General features: G+C 51.3%; 1 protein-coding gene across 1 annotated transcript in view; it reads left to right on the forward strand.

The window, feature by feature from the left end:
• Positions 1-8,646: 8,646 nt before the first annotated feature.
• Kcnk3 (potassium two pore domain channel subfamily K member 3) overlaps positions 8,647-19,221 on the forward strand; it is a 35,847-nt gene continuing 25,272 nt past the window's right edge. Inside the window, exon 1 of the mRNA XM_026414215.2 lies at positions 8,647-8,956. Coding sequence (XP_026270000.1) covers positions 8,674-8,956 — 283 coding nt within the window. The 5' untranslated portion in view covers positions 8,647-8,673. The remainder of the gene's footprint in view (positions 8,957-19,221) is intronic.

The following is a 19,221-nucleotide window of genomic DNA, read 5'->3' on the forward strand; positions in this document are numbered from 1 at the left end:
AAAACCAGAGAGACCATGATCTATATCATCTGAAACACCCCCCCCCCATGCACCTTGCATGTCCCTTACTGCTTCAGCTGGGACTCTAGGCTTTCTAACACTCTCCCAGGCTAGCTTTCTCTCCCATCACTCCCAGAAGGAAGTGCAGAAGAAAGTAGTTTTTTTCTCTATAGCTTCTCTCTGAGCAAATGGTTAACATCAGGCACAGGACAGTCCAGGCCTGCCTCAGGGCTCTGGTCTCCCCCATGCCACCTCCCTCCTTCTCTTCTGCACTGAGGCAGATCTGGAGAATCTGTTCTCCTCAACCTTAGTCCTGAATCAAGGTTGCTTCTCATAAACTTCCCAACCCCCAGAAAGGCCCGAAGGCTGAATGTGGCCCAGCAAGGTCACTGGTTGCCAATCAGTGCCAGGGCTCTTCTCAGAAGACAGACCAAGGCCCCCATCTAATTCCACAGGCACCGGCCATCTGAGAGCACCAAGGCTAGAGGAGCTGGAAGTCAGGTGGCCCCAAGGTCTGCTCCAGCAAGGCCACCCTGCTCCCAAAGCCACAGTCACAAAAATAAAAACAGAGAAAACGGCTAGGAGGGACAGGAGCCCTGGGCCCCAACTGCTAACAACATCGTTACCTTGGAATGAGTCACATCTTCATTTCACATTCACCACCTCACTGGAGTCTCCCAAGCACGGTGTGAGGAAGTCCTATGGGGACCTCTCCTGTCGCCTTAGATCCTAGGAGAGGACCCTGAGGCTCAGAGAAAGCCATAGCTCACCCAAGGTCACAGCTGGTACTCTTGCCTTTTGGATGCTTCCTCTGGGATGCCCAGATGATAAGTTTGAGTCACACCAGTTAATTGGTACCAGCCCAAAGAACACAGAACTTTAGCACCAGAAAGAACTGATGTTTAAAATCCCTAATTAACATACTGACAGCTCCAAAAGTCTTTCAGATAGTTCTTCCTCTAGAAAAGGAAAATACCATTTGAATTGTCATTGACAGATACCCCAACCATGGCCAGTATCTCATTTGTCTCCATCTTGCTTGTCCCTAATTTCCAGAACCCCTCTTCCTACCTTTTCATATTCTAACGTGACCTAACTTCCCTGACAAATCTGAGACCCAGAAGCTACTAAACAGGGTGTCTTGGGGAACACACATTTCATAAAATTTCTATGGGAAAACTGAGTATCAATAAGGCAGCTATATGTTTTAACAGATATTATTACAATTATTTTTTCAAAGGTAGTCTGAATAATTAGACCCAATGGTATGCATTTCCATGTTTGGAGATTTCAGACATGTTTTTATCTATCTGGTTAGCTTACTTTAACCTGAATGAAAATCCAAACCAACTGGACTGGTTAGACTAGGGTTTCAGGAATGAATCTTCTCTAGTCCACTCTATGCACTTGGCAGATATGGATACTGAGGAAAGGCCTGAGAAGTCCCTCCTCAATGAAATTCAGCTCCTTAGTGGCAAAGCCAAGTCTCAGCCTGGCCTTTGAACTCCCTCACTGCTATTTCCTCAATGCTCTGGCCCCATAGTGGTATGAGATCTACACAACCTGGGAAGGGCCAAGGTCACCACCTGGGGAGCAGCCCTGGTCTTAGATGAGCCTGCCAGGTGTGCCCAGGCTGCTTTGATGTTCCTACACATGCTTGTGTCTGGCTCAAATGGCTGTCCCTTTGGACTGTTGCAAGGGGCTGATTAGGTGTAATTGCTTTGCTGGGAGCAAGCTATCTGCTTAATAGAATCAGCTACCATTAATTGGCCTGCCAGAGGCCCATTTCCCCTGTTGGAGTGCCAGGGCCTCCAGGGACCCTGCTCCGACCTTACATGCTGGACCCCTGCAGGTGGCAGTATGTAGGGTGTTTGTGAATGGGCTTTGGGCTTGGTTTGGGGGAGCCGAGAGAAAGCAGAGCAGTGGAAGCTCAGCAGCAAGAACCCCAGAGCTGCCCTTCCTGTGGCCAGAGGCCAGGGAATGACAACATTTCCAGGTTGGAGGAACAAAGAGCCTCACATAGACAGTCTGCTCCAAAAATATTGGACTGAGCCCAACGGAATCACAAAGGGCATCTAGTCCAGCCTCAAATTCAATGCATCTATCAGACAAGTCCAAAGGCATTTCTTGCAGACCTACTTTGTGCCAGGCATGGAAGTAACTCCTAGAATCCTTCTAAAATGGCCTCAACCCAAAGGGTCAACTAGGCTATGTTTTCACATCCATTTTAACCAGGAGCTCATTACCATCCTGGGCAGTTCATTTCTCTTCATGGGCATGGAGATGTTCCATCTTCTGTTGAAAGCTCTTGGCTGGTTACATCACCCCCACAGATCACTGGCTCCTTGTCGACCACAAAGAGCAAAACTAATCCCTCCTCATGTGGCAGCTCACATGTCCCCCGCATCTTTTCTCCGGGCTGAACATTCCAAGTTCTCTCACCATGCCACGTTCATCATGCTGGTAAGGCCCCTCATTAATTTGGTTGACAGGCCTGGATCCTGCTCCTGTTCGTCAATTTCTTTCTCTCAGCATGGTCTGGAGCCCAGCAGCTGGAACCACAGAACTCAGGATTCCTCCCTTGGCAGAAACAACTGCAGCCCTAGACAGAAATGACACTGCTGAAGAGTGCCATGGTGGCCACCCAAGCCCCTCCGGAGGGAAGGACACCTAAAGCCTGTTCCCTAGGAGCAGAGTTGCCTCTCTTGCCCTCTTCCCTACCCCAAGAAACAAACACACGCACACACGCTGTCATGTACACTTAGGCACCACGCAATACTCGCCGGCTGATTAATCATTGCAAGTGCTATTATAATTATTGTGTTTGGTGCTAAGAACAGGCTGCCTCTGCTTGCTTCTCAGAAGCCATAAACCTGCAAAGAAGGATTTCAAGATTTGTGAGGCTGTTGACTATATCTCCAGGTTCTCTTTTTTTCTTTAGCAGCACATGTTTGTCAGGAAAGACAGGCTACAGCCACTCCAGAATTTCTGCAGAGGACAGTCTTAAGGGACATGATTCTTACAATGAGAGGGTGAGTTTAGGGAGCTTACCTTGTAGTTCTGATTGAGAAGTCAGGAGAGCTGGGCATGAACGCCAGCTCCAGCCCATATGCTGCAAGGCCTGGAGGTGTTCGCTCCCCTGGACAGGCCTCAGTTTCCCCATGGGCACTGGGGGGCCTAAGGTTTTCTCTAGCTTTAATTATTCTATGAAACTTGGCAAATGTAGAAAAGAGGATGAGTGGAGGGGAAACATGAAGACTTGGGAGAAATAGTAGAGGAAGGAGACCAGGACTGGCTGGGTACAGTGGCACACACCTGTAATTCCAATGATTCAGGAGGTTGAAACAGTAGGATCATAAGTTCGAGGCCAGCCTCAGCAACTTAGGGAAAGTCTAAGCAACTTAGTGAGACTGTATCTTGAAGTAAAAAATAAAAAGGGCTGAGGATGTAGTTCAGTGGTAAAGCTCCTCTGGTTCACTCCCCAGTACCAAAAATAAAAAAGGCCCAAGGCTCATAGCCTCTTGCACACTCGCTCACACGTGCATGTGAACACATGTATGCACCAGGCTGGAGAATAGCAGCTGGTTTTCTTCAGGTCACACTCTGTCACCACTGCTGCCTAAGACCCCAGTAATGTCTTTGTCCTGTGTCCCTGCTCCAAGTGTGGGGAGGAGGAGGAGGTTTTGAAGAAAGGAAAAGGGAGAAAATGAAGGGAAGGAGTAGAAAGCAGGGAAGCATATAAATGACAAAACCAGAAAAACTGAAAAATAAAAGTTTTGAGAAGGATGAAGTGGATAATCTCACACATTGCTGGCGAGAATGTAAACCAAGACAGCCATGCAGAGGACAACTCAATATACAGTGATCACTGTGCTCATCACAGGCCAGTACTCATTGTCAGAGAGAAGGAGGCCACTTAGGAGGCCCTGTCTAGGAGAAGGGCTCCATCAGATGCAGGACATGCAGCTTTGGGGTAAAGACTCGGCTTTATGTTAGTGACGGGCAGGAGCAGGCCTGACCCCACAGCAACTTCACCAAGATCAGTTGTTCCTCTCTCCTCATTAGGAGAGCCAAGCCCAACCCGGGGCTGGGGCTAGCCTCAATCATCTCTGAGTCTGAGCTTTCATTTTGGTCCATAAAAGGACAGCCCTTTCCCCAGGTAACACAGCTCAACTGGGGCAGGACTAAGAGGGCCAGGTGTCCAGCTTCCCAGCAGTGCTCTCTCCCAGCAGCCCACAGAGGCTTGCTTTGCTAACAGTTGCCTTTTGTGTTTGATTTGGGCTTGAGATGTTAAACAAACAGTGTCTCTTGACAAACGCAAGCTGGGTGCAATGGGACCGGGTTATGCTCCGTAAAGCCAGGCTAATCCCCAACTTCTCTCCCTGCAGAGATACACTAAGAAACATCTCAATCACATCCAGAGCACCCTAAATCTCACCAAAGTGAAGCCTGAATCTGGGGCTCATGGAATCGTGGTCTGTGTTAGCCATTCCCTGTCTTTCTGCTGCAGCTCCTGGGTCCTGCCCCTCCTTTTCTGGCCTGTCCCTTACTGATGCTGCTGGAGTGAACCATGAGCCCCAGGCCCTACCAACCCTCCTATGTCAGCCAAGCTAACAGGAACAGATAGAGGAGAGCTTGCAGAGCCCTTCTCTGCTCTGGCTAATGGATAAGGGGTGCAGACAGGAGTAAGGCCTGTCCCTGCCCTGCAGGAGCTTATACCTGGTCTAGACATAGGATGGACCAGAATTTCACATGAGGCTCTGGTCCAGCTCATAACTGATAGAGCTGAAACTTGAATCTAGCCTGTCTAACTCAGGGCCAGCTCCTCTACTCCCTCTCTCACTGGTATTGCCCCAGTCTCCAACAAAACTGCCCATAAAGCAGGACTGAGAAGCAATGAATAGAGGGATCTCTGTGCACCCTTCTACCTTCCATTCTTCAGGCCACATTCTCAGCCATTGTAGAATGAGTAGGGCTCTCATTGGTATTCCAGATCATCAGATGAGAAGGGACCTTCTGATATAGTCAACACTTTTCTCTCAGAGTAAAGGAAACTGAGGCACAGATGGGCCATATGGCCCTCCCAATGCCTCCAGCAGCACTGGCACTGAACTCCAGGCCTCTGAACTCCCAGTTTAAGACCCTCTCCTTTGTGTGACATGCTTCTTTGGGCTTTGGGACACTGATATCTGCCTGTACCTTCCTTCTCTCTGACAGGGCTTCCTCCAGCTTTAGAAGTGTCTGTCTGTAGTCACAGAAGCAGATTGCTGAGCTTTTCTGCCTGAGACTCAGCCCTCTGCATCCCTCTCCCACTGATGCTGCTGGTTTTGAACCCAGCAGTTCAGGATTCTTCAAACCTTCACTTAAGTACCAAGGAAACATATAGGGCAGCTCTGATGTGCAAAGCACTGTGGGAAGAGTAGCAAGAGAGTAAGTAGGGTGGCTACCTGGAAAAAACACTGAGCCGGTGGGAAGAGAACAACTAAAGAGCCAGATAATCTAATCTACTAGGCAGAGGAAAGGCTGAACTGAAGCTTACCCATGAGTCTGTAGAAGAACAAAAGAACTGGTGGTTCTAGGGGGAGGCAACCAGGGAATTCTTCACGGAGAGAATGGCCTCTGAGTTGGGTCTTAAAACCTGAATAAGAGATTGACAGTCAAATGGGCAAGGAGTTACCAGTATCCCAGTTTATGAGAGCCACTTGAGTCACGTGAAGCATGAAAGTACTCAGATGTGTTTAGAACCTAACAGAGAAATGGAGTAAAAGATGAAGTTGGAAAGTAATCATGTATAATGTTTAGTGTATAATTAAATACAGCAACTAATGACAAATTCTAGACTATTGATCTTAACTCTGTCAGTCTTCAAAGCAGTGGCTATTCCTCTTCTTGGCCTAATTCTTGAGAGAACTGGGAAAACAGATGTAAGCAACCCCGGAGGGTCCTCGGATGTTCTAAATGAAAGAAAGGTGCACATTTCCTGGTCTAACCACCCCCTAATTTATGGATGTGCAAGCTAAGGCACAGGAAGATAACCGATGAACCCCAAATGCCACAGCAAACAGGAGGCAGAGACAGGCTGACCTTGGGCAAGTATGGGCAGACCCAGGGAGTCCTGCATGGAAGGAAGTAAAATAGGCTGCTATGTTCTGAGCACAAGCCAACCCAAGTCAAGAGAGCATGCAAACGTTCAAGTCCCAGGGGCCACTCAGAAACCTAAACTGTGCCAGGATGGCTCCTCCACTCTGGTTCCCATTCCATAAGAGACAGGATGGTGGAGAAGAGGGAAGGAGGGGATCCAGGCCACCCTCCTGGGATGTCTTAAGTGCTCCCCACTAACAGGTCTCCTGGTCCCATCCATAATGGGTGCTGCATGCCAGGGAGCATGAGCCTTGCTTCTGCCCACTCCCTCTCCCTCACTGTGCAACTTTCAGCAACCCCATCCCTGGGTCTCAGTTTCCTCATCTGTAACATGAGAAGGCTGAACTAGATTATTTCTAAAGGTCTTTCTGGTTCCAAAATGCTGTAAGAACGAGCTTTATCATAATTAATAATGAATGCCCTGCCCCCAAACAGCTTTTTCTTTTTTCCAAAGCTCTTTCACTCATATTATCACCTTTCATCTGTACAGCAATCGGGCTTGGCAGCCAGAAACAAGCAAACCCTGGAAACACTGCATTCTCATTCTGACAAGCAGGTCGAGCAAGTCCCTTACACAGGAAGACAGACTTTGGGGGGACTGGTCTCTAGAGTGAATATGACCAAAACCCAATATATCATAAGTGCATAGAGCCTACCTTGTACCCAACCCTTGGGAAGCTGAGAAGTTGAGGAGTTGAGTGACCTTTGGTTATTGTCTACATTGCTTTTAGCCTCAGTTTCTCCATCTTTAAAATAGTCATGAGGATAAGTAGACCCGCCTTTCAGGACTAAGGTGGGGACTAGAGATAACAAATATAGCACACCTAGCCAAACACATAGCAGATGCTTGATGAATACTTGTGGCATGAATGGTTGTGGAATGAATGGTTAGTGGCACTTCTGGGTGCCATTGGAGAAGGAATGTGGTAGCTGGCAGTGACAGGCTGGCCCAGGATGTGGCAGATGGTGCCTCGCTTCTGGCTGGTTGCCTTCCGAGCCTGTCCTCAGTAAGGGGCCTTGGGCCTCTTCCATGTCTGTGTGGCCTATGCCAGGGTCCCATGAAGGACTTTTTGACCCTCCTTGGCACTGGGATTTGCATTCCAATCATTCTGCTCACTCAGCCCATCCAGAGCTGTAGGAGCTGAGCAAGGACTGTGGGCTCATCTGCTATGACACCTCACGGAAGAGATAAAGACAGAAGGCTCCGAGAGAGGCAGCGACACCTCGCCTGAGGTCCCCTGCCTGTCTCTCTTCACCACAACAGTCACAGTGTTGACAAATGAAGATACTGGGGTACAGGGAAACTGCTCCAGTCCTTCCAGTCCCGAGCCACCTGATCTGGGCCCCAAATCCCTGTCCTGCCGGGATGCCCCAAGATGGCAGTGAAGCTATCTCTGGCAGCCCAGAGCCCTGCCTGGCACACTGGCGCAGGGCAAAAGCATGGATGACATGACAGCCTGAAAGCTCCTAAGGAGCAGAACTGGGCTGAGCTACTAGCCTGTTTCCTCACCCAGTTCTGGAGGCTGAACAGAGCTGGGAGGGACCCATTTCCGGAGAGCAGCTCTCCCTTGGGTGTGGGCTCATGTGTACCCAGGTCTCTAGTTGGGCCCTGCTTGTTTCTGAGACAGCCTGAGCCCCAAGCAGGGGAGGAAGTGTGGCCTGTGGGAAGGGAAAGCTTAGCTGAGTCCCAGTGCTGTCACCAACACACAGAGTGCCCTGAATTGTACCTTACCCCTCTGTGCCTCAGTTTCCTTGCCCATATAAGGGGCAAGACAGTAAAGCCTAAGGTCCCTTCCAGTGACAACATGCTATGATCTGGGTGGGCAGTGGGGGAGGGGCTCTCCTGTCTTTTCCCCTTCCTTGCTTTGCTCTCTTTCTGTGGCATCTGCTTATCTCTCCAGCTCTCCAGGTATCTCACTCTCAAGTCTGTGGCTTTGTTTCTATCCTTTGCCCGCGATTCTCCTACCTGCCTCTTCTTTTCCTGGGTCTGCGTGTCTACCTCTGGTTTTGCCTCCTCGGTCACACACACCCCTTCCCTGCGTCTCCCCCTCTCTCTGTAGTTATCTGTGTTTCCCGGTCTAGTTTTTTCGCTGGCTCTGGGGCCGGCGCGCTCGCTCTCTCCCTCTTCCCCTCTCCCCCCCCCTCGGCTTCTCCCACACTCCCTCCCCGTGTCCTGCCCGGGCTCTCCCCGCGCGCTCCCCCTTCCTCCCCCTCGCCGGCCCCCCTCCCTCGTCGCGGCTCCCCAGTCCTTATTTGGCTGGGCGGGAGGGCTGGCGGGAGGAGGCGGCCGGCGGGCTGGGGGCGGGCGCGGGGGCGGGCGCGGGGCCGGGCGGAGGAGGGCGGTGGGTGGTGCTGAAGGGACAGCTCCGCGGCGGCGGCGGCGGCGGCGGCGGCCGGGGCGGCGCGGAGCGGGAGCCCGGCGCGGAGAGCGGCGAGCGCAGCCATGCCCCAGGCCGCCTCCGGGGCAGCAGCAGCGGCGGCCGGGGCGCGGGCCGGGGGCGCCGGGGGACCGGCGGCGGCCCGGGGGGAACGATGAAGCGGCAGAATGTGCGCACGCTGGCGCTCATCGTGTGCACCTTCACCTACCTGCTGGTGGGCGCCGCGGTCTTCGACGCGCTGGAATCCGAGCCCGAGATGATCGAGCGGGAGCGGCTGGAGCTGCGGCAGCAGGAGCTGCGGGCGCGCTACAACCTCAGCGACGGCGGCTACGAGGAGCTCGAGCGCGTCGTGCTGCGCCTCAAGCCTCACAAGGCCGGCGTGCAGTGGCGCTTCGCCGGCTCCTTCTACTTCGCCATCACCGTCATCACCACCATCGGTAACTACTCTGCGCGCGGCGGGCGGGGACCCGGGGCTGTCGGGAGCCTGCTGCGGCTGGGGGGTTCTGACGAGAGGGGCTGGGCGCCAAACCGCGCGCTCCCAGCACCCGAGTTCTGCCCAGCGAGTCTGCTCTGTGGGGACCGCACTCGGAGAAGGCGTTGCATTTCTGGCTCAGGACCCGAATCTCCGGCCAGGCCAGCCCTAACTTGGCCCCGCCAGGCTACGCGAGGACCCCCGGGGATTTGAAGTGTGTGAGAGGGGCAGGGACGACTGGCAGAGGCTCAGGAGGAGGGGTGTGGCCGGGCTAGGCCCTGGGGCAGGGCGCCCAGTGTGAACAGCCGGAGCGCGCGACTCCTCTGTGTCCCTGCGGATGGGCTTCCACGCCCGAGTGTCTACACCTGCTGGGCTCCAGGGCGGCGTGCAGATGCCGGTAGGCGACACTCCGCGGCACTCGCGACCACTCTGGGTGCCAGGAACATCCTGTAACTGCGGCTGTGAGTGCTGCTTGTTGTGTATGTGTGTGTGTGTGTGTGTGTGTGTGTGCGCGCGCGCGCGTGTGTCTCCAACTCCAGGAGTTTGGGCACCACCAACCAGTGCATGTGATTTTCTTAGGGCAGCAGAGCTGGTGCTAGAAGCCAGATCCAGACCTGCCAGCCTTGCTCTCCCCACTGTCCCAGCAAAACAGTTACCTCACAAGGAATGGCTCCAGTTCTCTTTACTAAGCCAGTGCCGATCACTGTGTAGGAGGCCACATGCACACCAGATCCTCTGACAGCATAGACACAGATATACGCAGGGCACACACAGGACAAGGTTGCACACACGTGTGTGCACACACAACACACACAGCAAAGCATGCAAATGGATGTTCAGGAAAGGAGTCTCCAGCCAGGCCCTTGATGGCGCTACTCAAAGGTCCAGACAGAATTAAACACTTTACCCTTTCCTGAGACCCTACAAGTCCATTCCAGCTCCATCACTTACAGGTTGTATGACCTTGGGCAAGTACCTTTCCCTGTTTGGGACTCAGGCCAATGTCCAGATATGGAGAGTCTGGCCAAAATGATCTCAAGGGCTCTTCCCAGCCCTGATGTACTTAGATTCTAAGTTGGAAACCCACCTTCCCCTCAAGCCAATTGGGATGCCTCCAGGAACTGTTTCCTCCATCTTTCTCCAATCTTTTTTCTCTCCATGACCCCCCTCCTTGCCTTGGCTGAGTTCCCAGGGGCTCATGGCCATTTGGCGTGGCCTCTGACAAGATGGAAGTGTTTTCCTGGGAGTCAACAGGAGTCAAAGGGGTAAAAGGCAGAACTGGGCACTTTCTATCCACTGCAGGACTCTGTTCCAAGGCTTGCAGCTCTCTGGAGACCAAAGACCTGCCCAAAGAGGAGCAAGAGAAGGACCAGACCAGGTTTGGTCTGCAGTCCATCCTCTCGCACCCACTGCCACCTGCCAGAGTTCCAATAGCTGTTCAGCAGTCTGGAGAATCAGACTAACAGCGGACTCAGGTTTTCCCTCTGTCTTTCCCACACTAAGTGCTTGCTTGCTGCCCCACTTTCTTTCTTAGACCATGTTCCCCAGCTCCACAGTGGCCTCCCCAATAATTCACCCTTACCTGGACAGGACTGCCAGAAAAAAAAATCTCCCCAAACACAGCCCCACTGAACCAATTCCCTCCTCAAACTCCCTCATGATTCCCCACTGCCCACAGGATCTAGTTCATTCTCCTTATCCCAATTTTAAGAACCTTTATATCTGGCTCCAACCTCTCTATCTGACTTTATTTCTCATTTCTTACTTACATGATTGCTCTCTGCTACAGCCGGACTATCCCCTGAGGATGCGTTAAGTGTGCGCCTTTTCTGGGTCTTCTCTTTATCTTGTCCAAGCTAACCATCCAGGTCCAGCTCAAATCCTACTTGCTCTGCAAAGCCTCCCAGGCATTGCTGTGGATGACCACAGGATTTATTATCAAGACCACCTGAGAGATCAAGTGCAGGCTCATTTGAATGGTTATTCACATTTTAGAAGGTGCGTTTGTCTCTTTAACCACATTATAATTAATCTCCAAGTGAGCAGAGCCTTGTAGGTCTCACCGCTGTACTCCCAGTTCCAGCTCGGTACCCAGCAGCTGTGAGCACTCAGGAAACGTTATTGATGGGTCTAAGGTATGCAGAAAAGAAAGGGCACCGCCCTTCTCCTCCATTCTTGCCATTTTTTCCCAAAGTGCTTGTGGTCCTCACCTAGAGACAGGCTTAAAAGCTGGGGCTAGAAGCAGAGCGCAGTTCCAGCGATTATTTATTTATACAGTGCTGAGCAAGAAGAAAGACAGCATCAGACCATCGTCCCAGTTCTGGGGGTCCCCAGACTGGCACTCCTTGCCCTGCCTAACCATCTCAGGTTTTTTGTCATCTCCCACTGTGACCATGCCACCTAGCAGGAAACTGTCTGCAGGGATTCTGCTCTAAGCAAACCCTACCTGGGTGGGCAGTGATAGGCCTTGTGTTGGATTGCTATTAAAGTGACCCTTACCCAAAACCCAAGGGCAGCAGCCCCTGTACACCTGTTTTGGGAACTCTCATGGGGAGTCCCATAGGAATAGAATAATGACAGAAACTACCATTAATCTGGTATTTTAGTGATCACAGTGTTTTCATCTCGTGATTGGTTCTCAGCCTTCACCACTTGGTGAAGTTGCCAGGGCAGATACTGATATCTCCCTTGTACAGATGAAGCTGGGGGGAGGTCAGGTCAGAGAAGAGGACCCCCTGGAGCCACCCAGCTGGTGAGCAGCAGAATCAGAGCCGGAAGCTGGGTCTTCTGACTCCAGCCCTGTGCTCTTTCCCTGCTGGCCTCTTGGCTGCTTCCTTTGCCTCCATATGCTGTGAAGCCCAGACTCAGCTGGGCCTGGCAGAGCCACAGTGTGCTGGGTGATGCCAGCTTGCAGGGTGTTCATAGGCATCCCTGATTGGTTGAAGGTCAGCCTGGCCGGACTTAGTCATTCACCTGGTTAGTCACAGTCTCCACTGGCTTCGAGGGTTCCTCCCGCTCCCTCATCCCTGGCCTCCCAGCCAGGAAACCCTTCCTTTGTTGTTCTCCAAGTTCACCAAACACAAATGGAAACTCTTTCCTTGGGAAACCTTACCCTCCCTAGCTGTTGAGTCATCAAACTCCTCCAGTGCCCCAGCTTGGTCTATTCATAGCCAGGGGCTGTCAGAGCAGGAAGGGGTCTGGGGATCAGCTGGTACCACCCCCTCTTCTTACAGATAGGAATCAGAGGGGTGAAAAGAGACACAGAGTAGTGAGGGGGGGGCGAGGGCAAAATCTGACTCCCAGACCCCTGCCCCTTCCACTTTTTCAGGATGCTTCTTTATCTGTTTCTTTGCTTATTTATTTATTTATTTTTGGAGTACTAGGCATGGAACCCAGGGCTTCACGTATGCTAGATTAAGCCCTCCACCACTGAGCTCCAGCCCCAGCCTTGTTATTTTATTAACAGCAACAGCACAACAATAATAATGGCAGCCTCCATTTATTATTGACTCTTTGGCAGGCTCTTCCGGACACTTAATTTGTATCCGTTCATTTAATTCTCACCAACCTTCCAAGATGGGCATTATTACCCCCAGTTTTCAGCTGAGGAACCACGGGCTTTGCATAGAAATGAGTTTCCCACGGCCTCCAGGCTGGAAATGAGGCACCTGCCCAGACTCAATGGGCCTCTCGGACTCTCATGCCCTGGATTTTTCACCAGTTCTTGTTCCACCTCAAGAATCCAGCCAGACCCTTGTGTCTCCAGGCGCTGAGGAGCCAAAGCTGGACCGTTCCCTGGCAAAGCACCCAGAAGGAGGGAGCCTCTTGCTTTAGCATCGTACAGCCTGCTGCTCCCCTGCAGCCTGGCCCCTGACCAAACCAGACCATGTGCCAGAGCTGTGCCCAACACCAGGCCCTCCCTGAGTCTTCCACAGACTCACAGGTGCCTGTTCTCCCACTGCAAGACCGGGAATCCTTGGGGCTCTAAGGCAACAAGAGACCAGGTGATCCATCACTGGTTGGAGCTGGACGGGAGCTCTGTCCTGCCCCTCCCTCAGCTTCCAGCCTGTCCCCAGGTGAGCACAGACTTCATGCTTGCCACAGGTCCAGGGCATCCTGCGTCTGAGAGTTCAAACAAGTGGATCATCAGGGAATGTGAATTTTTTACACCTTTCAAAAGGAGGAAAGTCCAGAAGTGACCTTCCATTCTCCAAATCCTAGAACCCTTTAATAAAAGAGAGAGAGATTAGCCATCATCCAAATACTCAGCATAGTCACCAGCAAATGAAGGCACAGTCCTGGTTAGAACGCAGGCCTTTGGGTGCCCAGAGTGGAACTCTCAGTACCACGACTCCCCTGATACCCTCATCTCTCTCAGCACCGAGGCCTCAGCCCCCACTATTCAGAGTCCTCTCTGGACCCTCCAGGGGACAGAGGGGCAACCCAGCTGGAGTAGCCTCAGTACCCACTCAGCACTTCCATCCTCCATGCCTGAGGGCCAGCCACTCTGCTTTACCCCACACGCCTTTCTGCAGGGTGGTGTGGGAACTTGGGCACGAACCTGGAAGCCAGTGTCCCTGGTGTCCTTGGTGTCCCTCAACCTACTCCTCACCCCCACCCTGCCTTGGACAAGTTATTTAGTTTCTTGGAGTTTGTTTCATCAGTGATAAAATAGAAATAACAACATCTGCCTCCCCGGATTAAATGGCACCATGCAAAGAAAGTATCTGGTACATAATGGGCACTTAATAAATGGTCTCTGCATTTATTATTATATTAATATTATTGTTCATGCTTTATTACTTCCCCTTGGAGGGAACTGCTCTATCTCCTCAGGGTCACCATGACGGAAGCTACCTCTGCTCCTTTCTAAGAGGTAGGGACACTGGAGTTGAGGACCAGGAAGCTGCCACATCTCTTTCCCTTATACTCCCAATCCCACTCCCCCACCCTAAGTTTCCCAGTTCCTCTCCCATGCCTGATGTCCAGGCTCAGGGGCAGCTCCTCCCACTCCCAGCAAATAGACCCTGAAGAAAAGTAGTTAGGGAGAGAGAGATTCCTTGGAGTAAGAGAACCTACCTTGGATTGGAGCAAGGAGGCAAAAGTTCTAATCCCACATAGCTCAGTTGCTGTCCTCTCTAACCCTCAGTTTCCTTATCTACAAAGTGGGTGTATTTGGCCTTCTGGCCCTGCCATGCCTCCTGCCTGCGTGTCCAGTCCCCACACATCATGGTGGAAGCCCGGAGGCATGCAGAGAGTGGGGATAAGAATAGAACAAAAATAGAAGACACACGCCTGTCCGCAGTGGGGACAGGACAAACACAATAAGTATTTTCAAAGAAAACATAAACAAGCACAGATGAATGTAGTGCAAATCACCACTATAAACAGCTTTCAGCTGGCAGCACAAACGGTGAATCTCTGAGTTGATTTTGTAATTAAAAAAAATGTAAAAATGATTTCCCTGTCGTCAGCCAGCAGCAAGGGAAAAAAACCAAGCTCTAACGGAGCCCCTTGTCCGTCTAGGCAAACTTCAGCAGAGACCTGGGCCGGGCACGCTCACCTGCCCTCCACCCCCACCTTGGCCACAGGGAACTGACACGTGCCTGCAACAGGCCAGGTGCTGCCTAGAGCTCCTCATCACCAGTGTTCCCACCCTGCCCTGCTCAGGGAAGTTTGGAAATTTGCCCAGAACCCTGCAGATATCAAATGAGAGCACAGGAAAGTGGGCTCCAGCCTGGAGGGAGCAACTTTTCACGGAGTTATTCACCCCCCACACACCCTCTCCAGGAAGCCTCTGTGATTCCTTCTACATGGATATAGCCAGCGATGAAGGATGGGAACCAGGGTTTAGCAGAGGCACTTGCACTATTCATAGAGCATTTAGCCCAAAGACACAGCAGAATTTTAGCTTCAGAACTCTCAGTGTAGACCAGCCTGGAGAAGGGGCCTGCTGAGGGCCACACTTACAATTATCATCAGAGCCAGGCTTGGAGTCTGTTCCCTGACCCTTCCAATAGCCTCTAGTCCTCAGAGAGCCACATGACAAATGCCCGTCTGGCAGTGCAGAGAGCAGTCGAGTGCCAGCTGCTGCCTCCCAGTCTGTGCACCCTCCTGTGTTGTCCAGAAACTGCCCAGACCCAGGGCTCCCAGAGGGCTCCCAGAGACCTGCCCCTTGCCTGGAGTCACCCAGCCCCTGGCTAAGGCAGTAGGTCACAGCTTCACTTGCTCATTGACTAGAGCTGCCTCAGCAGCTGCCTACAACAAAAGAGGTGTCCTGGCCCACGGGCCTCTCTGTGTCTGGGATCCCTGCCCAGCTGGGGCACACCTCCCATCTCGCCCTTCGTAAAGGCTGGTCCCTCCTTTACCATCCTTATTTCCCCATCCTACATCCTCCAGTGACCCAGCAAAACCTCCTTAATGAGGGAGTTCATGGTTGCCACAAATGGGAGACAGGAACCTGGCCTTGGTGCTAGACGCTGGGTTCTTTCTGTCCCGCTAAGTGGCCTTAGACAAACTGCCCTCCACCCTGTGCCCCTGTGATCACAGGAGGAGCAGACACCTCCCTGGTGAGCCTCAGGCCTCAGTCTTCTCTTCCATAAGGAGTTGGGGCTCAGCAAGTGGAATTCCCTAAGTTAACGCATCTCAAAGGGTCATCCAGAGAGAGTGACCCGTTGATCTTGTTTAAATGCAAATTTTGAATCCATAGATCTGGGACCAGGCAAGAGATTCTGCATGTCTACCAAGTTCTCAAGCACCATTGATATAGATCCAAAGCATGCTTTTTTTTTTTGGGGGGGGGGAGGTGCTTAAAACATAGTTTTATTAATTAATTGTAATTGATGCAAATATTCCAAAAACATAAACAGCCATGTATTACCATCCTACATGACAAACTTTTTGATACCACAAATTTATCAAATCATAAATCAATAGAGTCAGAATTCCAGAGTCTTGTCACAGCAGGAAGCAGATCCTCTCCCCTCCAAATGGCACCTTGAAGTGGGAAAGCAGTACAAGATGGAGCATGTCCCATTCATGGTAGCTATAAGCAAAAATAAAATGGGCCCAAAGAGAAGGGTTGGCTCCAGGGGCAGGAATTTAAAAAATGGGGCAGCTGGCCAGGTCTCTTCCCCCCTCTCCCCTAGCTCAATGCAGATATTTACTGGCATTTTTAAAAAGAAAAAGTAAAATACAAAATAAAACGAAACCCCCATTTTATAAAAAAGGTAACAGTGGCTAAGTCACCAACTGAAGGAGACATGGGCTTATCCTTCTTGTGCCCTTAACAGGGCACGCATTTTGAGTAGCAAGGATCTAAAGAATCTGAAGGCCTGGCTTCTGGGATTAAAACATGAGGTGTGGACTATGGTTTTAAGAAAAAGAATATTTTAAGATGGAAAAATAGGGATATGGTGTGCCCACAGGGTTTAACCAATACCTGTGGGTAGGGTTCATGGAAAGACTTGGTTCAGTCCAATCTGAGGCAGAAGTTGTTAAAGTTGAGGCTGGCCAAAGATGGATGGTGCTGCTTCAAGAGGTAGCAAGCTCCCCATCACAGGAAACATATAAGCATGCCCCGGGTGAACAAGCTGCAGAGGTCACCGTATCAGCCAGGCTTCAACCAGAGAAGCAGAACCTGTAGGAGATAGGCCTAAAGAGGTATGCTGGGAGGAACTGTGTTGAGGATGGTAGAGCAGGCGAGGCAAGTCCAAATTCCACAAAGCAGGACATCAAAAAGAGCAGGCCATGACTCTCTCCAGGGCTGACATTGCTGTCCACAGAAAGAGTTATTCTTTAATTGGTCTTTTAGCTGATTGAATCAGACCTATGTGGATTATCTAGGATAATCTGTTGAGATTACCCTGGATTCTAATCTAGAGCCAACCTGTGCCCCCTTACCTGAAGTCAACTGATTGTGGACTTCAATCACATCTACAAAATGCCTTTAGAGCAATACCTAGATGAGGGTTTGAATAACTAGGGGCTCTATCCCAGCCTAGTCAACACATCATAAAGACCATAACACTGCGTGTGTATTGGACTGAAGGTTACAATAATCAGTTTTTAAGCTTCTTTCAAGCCCTGAGATGCCTTGATTTCTTGATCTTCAGAGGAGCATCCTGGTAAATTGGATCACCCAGAGTTGAACTCAGGGCTGTCCTGGGGCTCCCAGACCCTCTGGGTCACCTTCCAAATAAAACTGGCTTTTGCCTTCATTTTAGGTCACTCCACCAAAAAATCATCGAGTTCACCTGCAGTCGCCTATACACCAAGGACTATGCTAGTCCCCAAGAGAATAGACAATGGAGACTCCAATCCTTTCCCGGGAAGCCTTGGGTCTAGTGGAATCTTGAAAAGCACAACTGGTATATGTGCTAAATCCAAGTGAAACAACTCAAAAGAGAGGTGTGAAGAGGTTTCTCGGGGGCAGGTGGAGTTTGAGTCAGGCCTCTATGGTGAGCAGGTGATGATCTCAGTGGGTGACGATCAGCAGTGTAAGTTTCAGAGAAGGGGATGCACAAGAGAGGCTGGGAGGGTCTAAGTGTGCCCAGGGAAAGGTGGCCAGGAGCAGACCCTGCAGGGGTCTGGGTTCTGGTGCTGGACTAGAGTTGATAAGCCCTGGAAATGAGAAGTGACAGAGACAACCTGTGTTCTCTCACCTGGATCCTACAAGTGGCTGCTCCCAAATCCAGTTAAACCAGTGGATTACGGAGACCTGAATCCTGATTGCTCGCTTTCCCCCTCACCCTGATCACCCAGCAGCTGGCACCAGCCCTCAAGGAGCACTTGCCCTCCCTCCCCTTCTCATTTCCTTTTCTAGGTCAAAGGTCCCTCTGGAGCTCAGACCAAACAGCCTTATCGATGGTGTGCAGGAGCCCCTGGATGGTGACACTGAGCTGCAGGCAGGACGTTGTCACTCAAAACAGTGTAGATATTTTCTGCAGGGCAACTCCAAGTTCCTGTCTCAGACCCCTTCCTCTACCACACACCCTCTCCCAAGTCTACACTTCTGGACTCCAGGCATCCCTTGCTAGATAGATTTCTGCTTCAGATTCCAAAGCCTGGTGTGGACTCATTGTCCCTTTTCAGGAATGTGCAGGGCCTCTCCTGACCACAACTCCAATTCAGAAATGACCATCTCAGACACATCCAGAGAGTCACATTCCAGCTTGTCGGCCATAGGACCATCAGGGGGCGGTTTCTCCAGAGATCTGAACTGTAGGTCCTGTGGAGCAGCCTGGAGAGAGCGATAATAGTCTCCCAGACAGGGGTGGCCCTCCTCCAGGACAGAGTCTAGTGCTCTTGCCCCTGCAAAAGTCTCCCATGAGGCCTGGAGCCAACAACAAGGGACAAGCAGTTCCAGGCAGGGCCCAGCCTCTGATCAGTGCAAAAGATGGCTGTTTCCCTGGCTGTTCCATTCAACTCTTAGACCTGATGTGAAGCAGCCAGTGCTCATGGAGCCTGCCTCGGTTTCCACAGTCATGACCCAAGACTGCCATTCATTGGGTGGTTTCTCTGGGTTGCCATCTTTATATGTAGTACCTCATCCAACCCTCACAGCCACCCCAGGAGGGAGGCTATACTCCAATCTCTATTTTAAAGATAGGGAACTGAGGCTAGGGGAATCAGTACTTTGTTGCTGCTGCTGGCAAGTGGCACAACAGGGCTGTAACCCACATGCACAGCATTTGGTCATATAGTACCTCTCCTAAATCCCCGTCAACCCCAAGGTGTAGGCATCCTTATTCCTACTTTGCCAACAGAGAACTGGACATGAAAGAAGAGGGTCACTTCCTGTGAGCCAGATAAAGTATATGTGAGGCAGGGGTCAAGTTGAAATCCAGAACTTCCAACCTTCTAACTAAGCCCTTTCCCCAGAATGCAATTGCTCTCGCCCCTGGGCAGAGGCTGGGGGTCTCTTCCATGATGTGGGTATAGGGACATTGTAGAGATGCGCATCAGCCTACAGAGGGCAAAAAGGGCAGGTGTCTTAGAAATACATTTGTTAATACCATCCCCACCCCCCAGCAAAGTGGGAACCTGAATGACAGTTCTTAAGAGGGGTTATTAGGGGGCCTTGTTGGGAGTGAGTTGAGCAACTAACATACTCCCTAGTATGGGGGGCAGTATGGGGGGTCACCGACAAGTAAGATGTCCCCGTCATGCTTGGTAGGAAGATTGTAGCAACCAGAACAGTAGCAAATAGAACCATGGGTATTAGGGCCC

This window comes from Urocitellus parryii, chromosome 12 (genome assembly GCF_045843805.1).
Source record: "Urocitellus parryii isolate mUroPar1 chromosome 12, mUroPar1.hap1, whole genome shotgun sequence".
Taxonomy (NCBI): domain Eukaryota; kingdom Metazoa; phylum Chordata; class Mammalia; order Rodentia; family Sciuridae; genus Urocitellus; species Urocitellus parryii.